The sequence below is a fragment of the Dreissena polymorpha genome, chromosome 4, assembly GCF_020536995.1.
Source record: "Dreissena polymorpha isolate Duluth1 chromosome 4, UMN_Dpol_1.0, whole genome shotgun sequence".
NCBI classification, from domain to species: Eukaryota; Metazoa; Mollusca; class Bivalvia; order Myida; family Dreissenidae; genus Dreissena; species Dreissena polymorpha.
The window spans coordinates 65786719-65799973 of NC_068358.1; the positions used below are offsets into that span (position 1 = coordinate 65786719).

Here is a 13255-nt window from a genome sequence, read left to right on the forward strand (position 1 = left end):
TGCACATTCAGTAGCTCCAGACTGCACAGACTTATATGGAACTACACTTTATGCACATTCATTAGCTCCAGTTTCCCCAGACTTATATGGAACTACACTTTATGCTCATTCATTAGCTCCAGTTTCCACAGACTTATATGGACTACACTTTATGCACATTCATTAGCTCCAGTTTCCACAGACTTATATGGAACTACACTTTATGCACATTCATTAGCTCCAGTTTGCACAGACTTATATGGAACTACACTTTATGCACATTCATTAGCTCCAGTTTCCCCAGACTGCACAGACTTATATGGAACTACACTTTATGCACATTCATTAGCTCCAGTTTCCACAGACTTATATGGAACTACACTTTATGCACATTCATTAGCTCCAGTTTCTACAGACTTATATGGAACTACACTTTATGCACATTCATTAGCTCCAGTTTCCACAGACTTATATGGAACTACACTTTATGCACATTCATTAGCTCCAGTTTCCCCAGACTGCACAGACTTATATGGAACTACACTTAATGCACATTCATTAGCTCCAGTTTCCACAGACTTATATGGAACTACACTTTATGCACATTCATTAGCTCCAGTTTCCCCAGACTGCACAGACTTTTATGGAACTACACTTTATGCACATTCATTAGCTCCAGACTGCACAGACTTATATGGAACTACACTTTATGCACATTCATTAGCTCCAGTTTCCACAGACTTATATGGAACTACACTTTATGCACATTCATTAGCTCCAGTTTCCACAGACTTATATGGAACTACACTTTATGCACATTCATTAGCTCCAGTTTCCCCAGACTTATATGGAACTACACTTTATGCACATTCATTAGCTCCAGACTGCACAGACTTATATGGAACTACACTTTATGCACATTCATTAGCTCCAGTTTCCACAGACTTATATGGAACTACACTTTATGCACATTCATTAGCTCCAGTTTCCACAGACTTATATGGAACTACACTTTATGCACATTCATTAGCTCCAGTTTCCCCAGACGATATGGAACTACACTTTATGCACATTCATTAGCTCCAGACTGCACAGACTTATATGGAACTACACTTTATGCACATTCATTAGCTCCAGTTTCCCCAGACTTATATGGAACTACACTTTATGCACATTCATTAGCTCCAGACTGCACAGACTTATATGGAACTACACTTTATGCACATTCATTAGCTCCAGACTGCACAGACTTATATGGAACTACACTTTATGCACATTCATTAGCTCCAGTTTCCCCAGACTTATATGGAACTACACTTTATGCACATTCATTAGCTCCAGTTTCCACAGACTTATATGGAACTACACTTTATGCACATTCATTAGCTCCAGTTTCCACAGACTTATATGGAACTACACTTTATGCACATTCATTCCAGCCCCAGACTGCACAGACTTATATGGAACTACACTTTATGCACATTCATTAGCTCCAGTTTCCACAGACTTATATGGAACTACACTTTATGCACATTCATTAGCTCCAGTTTCCCCAGACTGCACAGACTTATATGGAACTACACTTTATGCACATTCATTAGCTCCAGACTGCACAGACTTATATGGAACTACACTTTATGCACATTCATTAGCTCCAGTTTCCACAGACTTATATGGAACTACACTTTATGCACATTCATTAGCTCCAGTTTCCACAGACTTATATGGAACTACACTTTATGCACATTCATTAGCTCCAGTTTCCACAGACTTATATGGAACTACACTTTATGCACATTCATTAGCTCCAGTTTCCACAGACTTATATGGGACTACACTTTATGCACATTCATTAGCTCCAGTTTCCACAGACTTATATGGAACTACACTTTATGCACATTCATTAGCTCCAGACTGCACAGACTTATATGGAACTACACTTTATGCACATTCATTAGCTCCAGTTTCCCCAGACTGCACAGACTTATATGGAACTACACTTTATGCACATTCATTAGCTCCAGTTTCCACAGACTTACATGGAACTACACTTTATGCACATTCAGTAGCTCCAGACTGCACAGACTTATATGGAACTACACTTTATGCACATTCATTAGCTCCAGTTTCCCCAGACTTATATGGAACTACACTTTATGCTCATTCATTAGCTCCAGTTTCCACAGACTTATATGGGACTACACTTTATGCACATTCATTAGCTCCAGTTTCCACAGACTTATATGGAACTACACTTTATGCACATTCATTAGCTCCAGACTGTACAGACTTATATGGAACTACACTTTATGCACATTCATTAGCTCCAGTTTCCCCAGACTGCACAGACTTATATGGAACTACACTTTATGCACATTCATTAGCTCAGTTTCCACAGACTTATATGGAACTACACTTTATGCACATTCGTTTAGCTCCAGTTTCTACAGACTTATATGGAACTACACTTTATGCACATTCATTAGCTCCAGTTTCCACAGACTTATATGGAACTACACTTATGCACATTCATTAGCTCCAGTTTCCCCCAGACTGCACAGACTTATATGGAACTACACTTAATGCACATTCATTAGCTCCAGTTTCCACAGACTTATATGGAACTACACTTTATGCACATTCATTAGCTCCAGTTTCCCCAGACTGCACAGACATTTTATGGAACTACACTTTATGCACATTAATTAGCTCCAGACTGCACAGACTTATATGGAACTACACTTTAAGCACATTTTATTAGCTCCAGTTTCCACAGACTTATATGGAACTACACTTTATGCACATTCATTAGCTCCAGTTTCCACAGACTTATATGGAACTACACTTTATGCACATTCATTAGCTCCAGTTTCCCCAGAACGATATGGAACTACACTTTATGCACATTCATTAGCTCCAGACTGCACAGACTTATGCGGAACTACACTTTAAGCACATTTATTAGCTCCAGTTTCCACAGACTTATATGGAACTACACTTTATGCACATTCATTAGCTCCAGTTTCCACAGACTTATATGGAACTACACTTTATGCACATTCATTAGCTCCAGTTTCCCCCAGAACGATATGGAACTACACTTTATGCACATTCATTAGCTCCAGACTGCACAGACTTATATGGAACTACACTTTATGCACATTCATTAGCTCCAGTTTCCCCAGGACGATATGGAACTACACTTTATGCACATTCCTTAGCTCTAGACTGCACAGACTTATATGGAACTACACTTTATGCACATTCATTAGCTCCAGACTGCACAGACTTATATGGAACTACACTTTATGCACATTCATTAGCTCCAGTTTCCCCAGACTGCACAAGGCTTATATCGAACTACACTTTATGCACATTCATTAGCTCCAGTTTCCACAGACTTACATGGAACTACACTTTATGCACATCATTAGCTCCAGTTTCCACAGACTTATATGGGACTACACTTTATGCACATTCATTAGCTCCAGACTGCACAGACTTATATGGAACTACACTTTATGCACATTCATTAGCTCCAGTTTCCCCAGACTTATATGGAACTACACTTTATGCACATTCATTAGCTCCAGTTTCCCCAGACTGCACAGACTTATATGGAACTACACTTTATGCACATTTATTAGCTCCAATTTCCACAGACTTATATGGAACTACACTTTATGCACATTCATTAGCTCCAGTTTCCCCAGACTTATATGGAACTACACTTTATGCTCATTCATTAGCTCCAGTTTCCACAGACTTATATGAAACTACACTTTATGCACATTCATTAGCTCCAGTTTCCCCAGACTTATATGGAACTACACTTTATGCTCATTTATTAGCTCCAGTTTCCACAGACTTATATGGGACTACACTTTATGCACATTTCATTAGCTCCAGTTTCCACAGACTTATATGGAACTACACTTTATGCACATTCATTAGCTCCAGACTGCACAGACTTATATGGAACTACACTTTATGCACATTCATTAGCTCCAGTTTCCCCAGACTGCACAGACTTATATGGAACTACACTTTATGCACATTCATTAGCTCCAGTTTCCACAGACTTACATGGAACTACACTGTATGCACATTCATTAGCTCCAGACTGCACAGACTTATATGGAACTACACTTTATGCACATTCATTAGCTCCAGTTTCACCAGACTGCACAGACTTATTTGGAACTACACTTTATGCATATTCATTAGCTCCAGTTTCCACAGACTTATATGGAACTACACTTTATGCACATTCATTAGCTCCAGTTTCTACAGACTTATATGGAACTACACTTTATGCACATTCATTAGCTCCAGTTTCCACAGACTTATATGGAACTACACTTTATGCACATTCATTAGCTCCAGTTTCCCCAGACTGCACAGACTTATATGGAACTACACTTAATGCACATTCATTAGCTCCAGTTTCCACAGACTTATATGGAACTACACTTTATGCACATTCATTAGCTCCAGTTTCCCCAGACTGCACAGACTTTTATGGAACTACACTTTATGCACATTAATTAGCTCCAGACTGCACAGACTTATATGGAACTACACTTTAAGCACATTTATTAGCTCCAGTTTCCACAGACTTATATGGAACTACACTTTATGCACATTCATTAGCTCCAGTTTCCACAGACTTATATGGAACTACACTTTATGCACATTCATTAGCTCCAGTTTCCCCAGACTTATATGGAACTACACTTTATGCTCATTCATTAGCTCCAGTTTCCACAGACTTATATGGGACTACACTTTATGCACATTCATTAGCTCCAGTTTCCACAGACTTATATGGAACTACACTTTATGCACATTCATTAGCTCCAGACTGCACAGACTTATGTGGAACTACACTTTATGCACATTCATTAGCTCCAGTTTCCCCAGACTGCACAGACTTATATGGAACTACACTTTATGCACATTCATAAGCTCCAGTTTCCACAGACTTACATGGAACTACACTTTATGCACATTCAGTAGCTCCAGACTGCACAGACTTATATGGAACTACACTTTATGCACATCATTAGCTCCAGTTTCCACAGACTTATATGGAACTACACTTATGCACATTCATTAGCTCCAGACTGCACAGACTTACATGGAACTACACTTTATGCACATTCAGTAGCTCCAGACTGCACAGACTTATATGGAACTACACTTTATGCACATTCATTAGCTCCAGTTTCCCCAGACTTATATGGAACTACACTTTATGCACATTCATTAGCTCCAGTTTCCCCAGACTGCACAGACTTTTATGGAACTACACTTTATGCACATTAATTAGCTCCAGACTGCACAGACTTATATGGAACTACACTTTAAGCACATTTATTAGCTCCAGTTTCCACAGACTTATATGGAACTACACTTTATGCACATTCATTAGCTCCAGTTTCCACAGACTTATATGGAACTACACTTTATGCACATTCATTAGCTCCAGTTTCCCCAGAACGATATGGAACTACACTTTATGCACATTCATTAGCTCCAGACTGCACAGACTTATGCGGAACTACACTTTATGCACATTTATTAGCTCCAGTTTCCACAGACTTATATGGAACTACACTTTATGCACATTCATTAGCTCCAGTTTCCACAGACTTATATGGAACTACACTTTATGCACATTCATTAGCTCCAGTTTCCCCAGAACGATATGGAACTACACTTTATGCACATTCATTAGCTCCAGACTGCACAGACTTATATGGAACTACACTTTATGCACATTCATTAGCTCCAGTTTCCCCAGGACGATATGGAACTACACTTTATGCACATTCCTTAGCTCTAGACTGCACAGACTTATATGGAACTACACTTTATGCACATTCATTAGCTCCAGTTTCCCCAGACTGCACAGGCTTATATGGAACTACACTTTATGCACATTGATTAGCTCCAGACTGCACATACTTATATGGAACTACACTTTATGCACATTCATTAGCTCCAGTTTCCCCCAGACTGCACAGACTTTTATGGAACTACACTTTATGCACATTAATTAGCTCCAGACTGCACATACTTATATGGAACTACACTTTATGCACATTCATTAGCTCTAGACTGCACAGACTTCTATGGAACTACACTTTAAGCACATTCATTAGCTCCAGTTTCCCCCAGACTGCACAAGGCTTATATGGAACTACACTTTCTGCACATTCATTAGCTCCAGTTTCCACAGACTTATATGGAACTACACTTTATGCACATTCATGAGCTCCAGTTTCCCCAAAACGATATGGAACTACACTTTATGCACATTCATTTGCTCCAGTTTCCACAGACTTATATGGAACTACACTTAATGCACATTCATTAGCTCCAGTTTCCACAGACTTATATGGAACTACACTTTATGCACATTCATGAGCTCCAGTTTCCCCAGAACGATATGGAACTACACTTTATGCACATTCATTTGAGCCAGTTTCCACAGACTTATATGGAACTACACTTTATGCACATTCATTAGCTCCAGTTTCCACAGACTTATATGGATCTACACTTTATGCACATTCATTAGCTCCAGTTTCCCCAGACTTGTATGGAACTACACTTTATGCACATTCATTAGCTCCAGTTTCCCCAGACTTATATGGAACTACACTTTATGCACATTCATTTGCTCCAGTTTCCACAGACTTATATGGAACTACACTTTATGCACATTCATTAGCTCCAGTTTCCCCAGACTTATATGGAACTACACTTAATGCACATTCATTAGCTCCAGTTTCCACAGACTTATATGGAACTACACTTTATGCACATTCATTTGCTCCAGTTTCCCCAGACTGCACAGATTTATATGGAACTACACTTTATGCACATTAATTAGCTCCAGACTGCACAGACTTATATGGAACTACATTTTAAGCACATTCATTAGCTCCAGTTTCCACAGACTTATATGGCACTACACTTTATGCACATTCATTAGCTCCAGTTTCCACAGACTTACATGGAACTACACTTTATGCACATTCATGAGCTCCAGTTTCCACAGACTTAAATGGGACTACACTTTATGCACATTCATTAGCTCCAGTTTCCACAGACTTATATGGAACTACACTTTATGCACATTCATAATCTCCAGACTGCACAGACTTATATGGAACTACACTTTATGCACATTCATTAGCTCCAGTTTCCCCAGACTGCACAGACTTATATGGAACTACACTTTATGCACATTCATTAGCTCCAGTTTCCACAGACTTACATGGAACTACACTTGATGCACATTCAGTAGCTCCAGACTGCACAGACTTATATGGAACTACACTTTATGCACATTCATTAGCTCCAGTTTCCCCAGACTGCACAGACTTATATGGAACTACACTTTATGCACATTCATTAGCTCCAGTTTCCACAGACTTATATGGAACTACACTTTATGCATATTCATTAGCTCCAGTTTCCACAGACTTATATGGAACTACACTTTATGCACATTCATTAGCTCCAGTTTCCCCAGACTGCACAGACTTATATGGAACTACACTTTATGCACATTCATGTGCTCCAGTTTCCACAGACTTATATGGAACTACACTTTATGCACATTCATTAGCTCCAGTTTCCCCAGACTGCACATACTTTTATGGAACTACACTTTATGCACATTAATTAGCTCCAGACTGCACAGACTTATATGGAACTACACTTTAAGCACATTTATTAGCTCCAGTTTCCACAGACTTATATGGAACTACACTTTATGCACATTCATTAGCTCCAGTTTCCCCAGACTGCACAAGGCTTATATGGAACTACACTTAATGCACATTCATTAGCTCCAGTTTCCACAGACTTATATGGAACTACACTTTATGCACATTCATGAGCTCCAGTTTCCCCAGAACGATATGGAACTACACTTTATGCACATTCATTTGCTCCAGTTTCCACAGACTTATATGGAACTACACTTTATGCACATTCATTTGCTCCAGTTTCCACAGACTTATATGGAACTACACTTTATGCACATTCATGAGCTCCAGTTTCCCCAGAACGATATGGAACTACACTTTATGCACATTCATTAGCTCCAGTTTCCACAGACTTAATATATGGAACTACACTTTATGCACATTTATTAGCTCCAGTTTCCACAGACTTATATGGAACTACACTTTATGCACATTCATTAACTCCAGTTTTCCCAGACTGCACAGACTTATATGGAACAACACTTAATGCACATTCATTTGCTCCAGTTTCCACAGACTTATATGGAACTACACTTTATGCACATTCATTAGCTCCATTTTTCACAGACTTATATGGAACTACACTTTATGCACATTTATTAGCTCCAGTTTCCACAGACTTATATGGAACTACACTTTATGCACATTCATTAACTCCAGTTTCCCCAGACTGCACAGACTTATATGGAACTACACTTAATGCACATTCATTTGCTCCAGTTTCCACAGACTTATATGAAACTACACTTTATGCACATTCATTAGCTCCAGTTTCCACAGACTTATATGGAACTACACTTTATGCACATTCATTAGCTCCAGTTTCCACAGACTTATATGGAACTACACTTTATGCACATTAATTAGCTCCAGACTGCACAGACTTATATGGAACTACACTTTAAGCACATTCATAAGCTCACGTTTCCACAGACTTATATGGCACTACACTTTAAGCACATTCATTAGCTCCAGTTTCCACAGACTTATATGGAACTACACTTTATGCACATTCATTAGCTCCAGTTTCCCCAGAAAGATATGGAACTACACTTTATGCACATTCATTAGCTCCAGACTGCACAGACTTATATGGAACTACACTTTATGCACATTCATTAGCTCCAGTTTCCACAGACTGCACAGACTTATATGGAACTACACTTTAAGCACATTTATTAGCTCCAGTTTCCACAGACTTATATGGAACTACACTTTATGCACATTCATTAGCTCCAGTTTCCCCAGACTGCACAAGGCTTATATGGAACTACACTTAATGCACATTCATTAGCTCCAGTTTCCACAGACTTATATGGAACTACACTTTATGCACATTCATGAGCTCCAGTTTCCCCAGAACGATATGGAACTACACTTTATGCACATTCATTTGCTCCAGTTTCCACAGACTTATATGGAACTACACTTTATGCACATTCATTTGCTCCAGTTTCCACAGACTTATATGGAACTACACTTTATGCACATTCATGAGCTCCAGTTTCCCCAGAACGATATGGAACTACACTTTATGCACATTCATTAGCTCCAGTTTCCACAGACTTAATATATGGAACTACACTTTATGCACATTTATTAGCTCCAGTTTCCACAGACTTATATGGAACTACACTTTATGCACATTCATTAACTCCAGTTTTCCCAGACTGCACAGACTTATATGGAACAACACTTAATGCACATTCATTTGCTCCAGTTTCCACAGACTTATATGGAACTACACTTTATGCACATTCATTAGCTCCATTTTCCACAGACTTATATGGAACTACACTTTATGCACATTTATTAGCTCCAGTTTCCACAGACTTATATGGAACTACACTTTATGCACATTCATTAACTCCAGTTTCCCCAGACTGCACAGACTTATATGGAACTACACTTAATGCACATTCATTTGCTCCAGTTTCCACAGACTTATATGGAACTACACTTTATGCACATTCATTCGCTCCAGTTTCCACAGACTTATATGGAACTACACTTATGCACATTCATTAGCTCCAGTTTCCACAGACTTATATGGAACTACACTTTATGCACATTAATTAGCTCCAGACTGCACAGACTTATATGGAACTACACTTTAAGCACATTCATTAGCTCACGTTTCCACAGACTTATATGGCACTACACTTTAAGCACATTCATTAGCTCCAGTTTCCACAGACTTATATGGAACTACACTTTATGCACATTCATTAGCTCCAGTTTCCCCAGAAAGATATGGAACTACACTTTATGCACATTCATTAGCTCCAGACTGCACAGACTTATATGGAACTACACTTTATGCACATTCATTAGCTCCAGTTTCCACAGACTGCACAGACTTATATGGAACTACACTTTATGCACATTCATTAGCTCCAGATTGCACAGACTTATATGGTACTACACTTTATGCACATTCATTAGCTCCAGTTTCCACAGACTTATATGGAACTACACTTTATGCACATTCATTAGCTCCAGACTGCACAGACTTATATGGAACTACACTTTATGCACATTCATTAGCTCCAGTTTCCCCAGACTGCACAAGGCTTATATGGAACTACACTTAATGCACATTCATTAGCTCCAGTTTCCACAGACTTATATGGAACTACACTTTATGCACATTCATGAGCTCCAGTTTCCCCAGAACGATATGGAACTACACTTTATGCACATTCATTTGCTCCAGTTTCCACAGACTTATATGGAACTACACTTTATGCACATTCATTAGCTCCAGTTTCCACAGACTTATATGGAACTACACTTTATGCACATTCATGAGCTCCAGTTTCCCCAGAACGATATGGAACTACACTTTATGCACATTCATTAGCTCCAGTTTCCACAGACTTAATATATGGAACTACACTTTATGCACATTTATTAGCTCCAGTTTCCACAGACTTATATGGAACTACACTTTATGCACATTCATTAACTCCAGTTTCCCCAGACTGCACAGACTTATATGGAACTACACTTAATGCACATTCATTTGCTCCAGTTTCCACAGACTTATATGGAACTACACTTTATGCACATTCATTAGCTCCAGTTTCCACAGACTTATATGGAACTACACTTTATGCACATTCATTAGCTCCAGTTTCCCCAGACTGCACAGACTTATATGGAACTACACTTTATGCACATTAATTAGCTCCAGACTGCACAGACTTATATGGAACTACACTTTATGCACATTCATTAGCTCCAGTTTCCCCAGACTTATATGGAACTACACTTTAAGCACATTCATTAGCTCCAGTTTCCCCAGAACGATATGAAACTACACTTTATGCACATTCATAAGCTCCAGTTTCCCCAGACTTATATGGAACTACACTTTATGCACATTCATTAGCTCCAGTTTCCCCAGACTTATATGGAACTACACTTTATGCACATTCATTAGCTCCAGTTTCCCCAGACTGTACAGACTTATATGGAACTACACTTTATGCACATTCATTAGCTCCAGTTTCCACAGACTTATATGGAACTACACTTTATGCACATTCATTAGCTCCAGACTGCACAGACTTATATGGAACTACACTTTATGCACATTCATTTGCTCCAGTTTCCCCAGAACGATGCTCTTATTTTTGCGTTATTTCATATTTTCTTTATTGGATTAGTTTTCGTTTTGAGAACAGTGAAATATGCAGAAAAACAAAACTGGTCTTTTAAAACCTGTCCGCTTTTGAGCGATGGTCGTGAATTATTGGCGGTGTGTTAGTCCCTACCAGAGCATTATTGTCTTTGTTTGCGATTTATTCATTATTATTATCTCATGAATGCATTCTCGCACAAGTAGTTATGTATTTGCAATACGGACTTATAGTGTATTTTCACATGGTATCATATAGTCGAATAGCTACAAGCTTATGTCTCCTTAGTAAATAACGTTTACATTAGTATTTCATTTAACACTCTTATTATATTGTATTATATACTCTAGATAATTCCGTGAACTGCTCGTTCGAGGCCGGCTGGTGTGGTTACACGGACTCCTCCCAAGGATCCTACTTTTGGACAAGAGGACCCTGGGACAAATACACCAATGGTAGGAGATATTGGCACACGATGTCGATATGACGTAGTTTCGGGCGTTTACCACTAAACGCTAACTATTTTATTTCGAGTCAACAATAATGATGGGTAAAATTTGTCAGAAACTGGTAAATATTGAATAATGATTTTTTTTTCATTGTCGTTGTAATGCTTTTTCTAGTACAAACGTAATTAAACGGAACGTTCTGCTGTTGTGAACAAGGAATCTATTCTTATTGTATGCATTTATGGATAAATTATAAATTATTATTCGATAAGTGCATGCGCAAAATCAGCGAAACAAATGGTCAACTGTTTTCCCAATCTACCCGCAGCGGTAACCATTGCGACAAACAAGTACAAATAAATGTTACTAGCTGATCTGAATTTATTATCGGTTAGCTTGTTTTTTTCTTAACATGTTGAAGATCAGTGCCATGTACGCAAAATGGTCATTTGAAAAAAAAAACACGAGAAACAGAAGGATATCTTATAAATTAAAACCATACATAAACTGTATGATCTTTAATCCTAACCAGTCAAACCCTACGTCCAGTTTGTTCTTTTACGATATTTTCAGAAGTTGTGTTCATTTGTCGTTTCAGGAATGGTTCTGCAGGCCGTCAAGCCCAGTTATGTGAAATCAAAATCCACGAGCGCAGTTTTAGAATCCCCAGAGTTTATTCAAAGCACTAATTCGTGTTTGAAGTTTTCTTTTAAACTTAGTGGAAATTCTAACATAACACTATCAGTCTTCGGCGTGATTGACGGTAATGACGTTAATGAAGGTGTCATCCACAAACGGTTGCTATGGCGAGTCATTACCCATTATAGTTCGTCAAAGATGTGGACGCCGACAGAAGTAGACGTAGGAAGTGACGTAAGACGATTACATTTTACGTCATCATACGACGAGGGTAACGTGTACAGTATGGGGTTGGATAACGTAACTATCGTGCCTGGACCATGCTTAGGTAAGCGGTGTACAAGAATGTAAAAGTGATTGTGCAGAAAGTTAACCCAACATATTCGCGTTTTTCTACGATTAAAACTTGTCTGTATATCAAAACGTTCAGTTGATCTGCTTGTCCGGATGTGAGTTAATGTCAAAGCTATTGAATCAACTTAACACTACAATAACATGAATAAGGCGTGTTTACATTCATCAATTTTGACACATAACCCACAAGCAACTGCGCCTTTCTGTAACAGATAATGCGTATCTAACCTGTGATTTCAACGCGGGTGGCTCGTGCGGGTATGTCGAGTGGACGGGCGGGTATGCGGTACCATGGACGAAACAGCCAAAGAAAGGCGATGAATCCGGTAAAATCAAAGCACAATCTGACTTTATAATTTTAGATCCACGTTTGCACAGCAAACTTTCAGTATAGGGTTGCTTTTTC

At 38.7% G+C, this 13255-nt stretch overlaps 1 protein-coding gene across 1 annotated transcript in view; it reads left to right on the plus strand.

Moving 5' to 3' along the window:
- The window catches only part of LOC127878481 (cubilin-like), a 47192-nt gene extending 34346 nt beyond the window's left edge, over positions 1-12846 (plus strand). Inside the window, exons 17-18 of the mRNA XM_052425007.1 lie at positions 11758-11862; positions 12455-12846. Of these exons, the coding sequence (XP_052280967.1) occupies positions 11758-11862; positions 12455-12846 (497 nt within the window). The remainder of the gene's footprint in view (positions 1-11757; positions 11863-12454) is intronic.
- Positions 12847-13255: the final 409 nt, after the last annotated feature.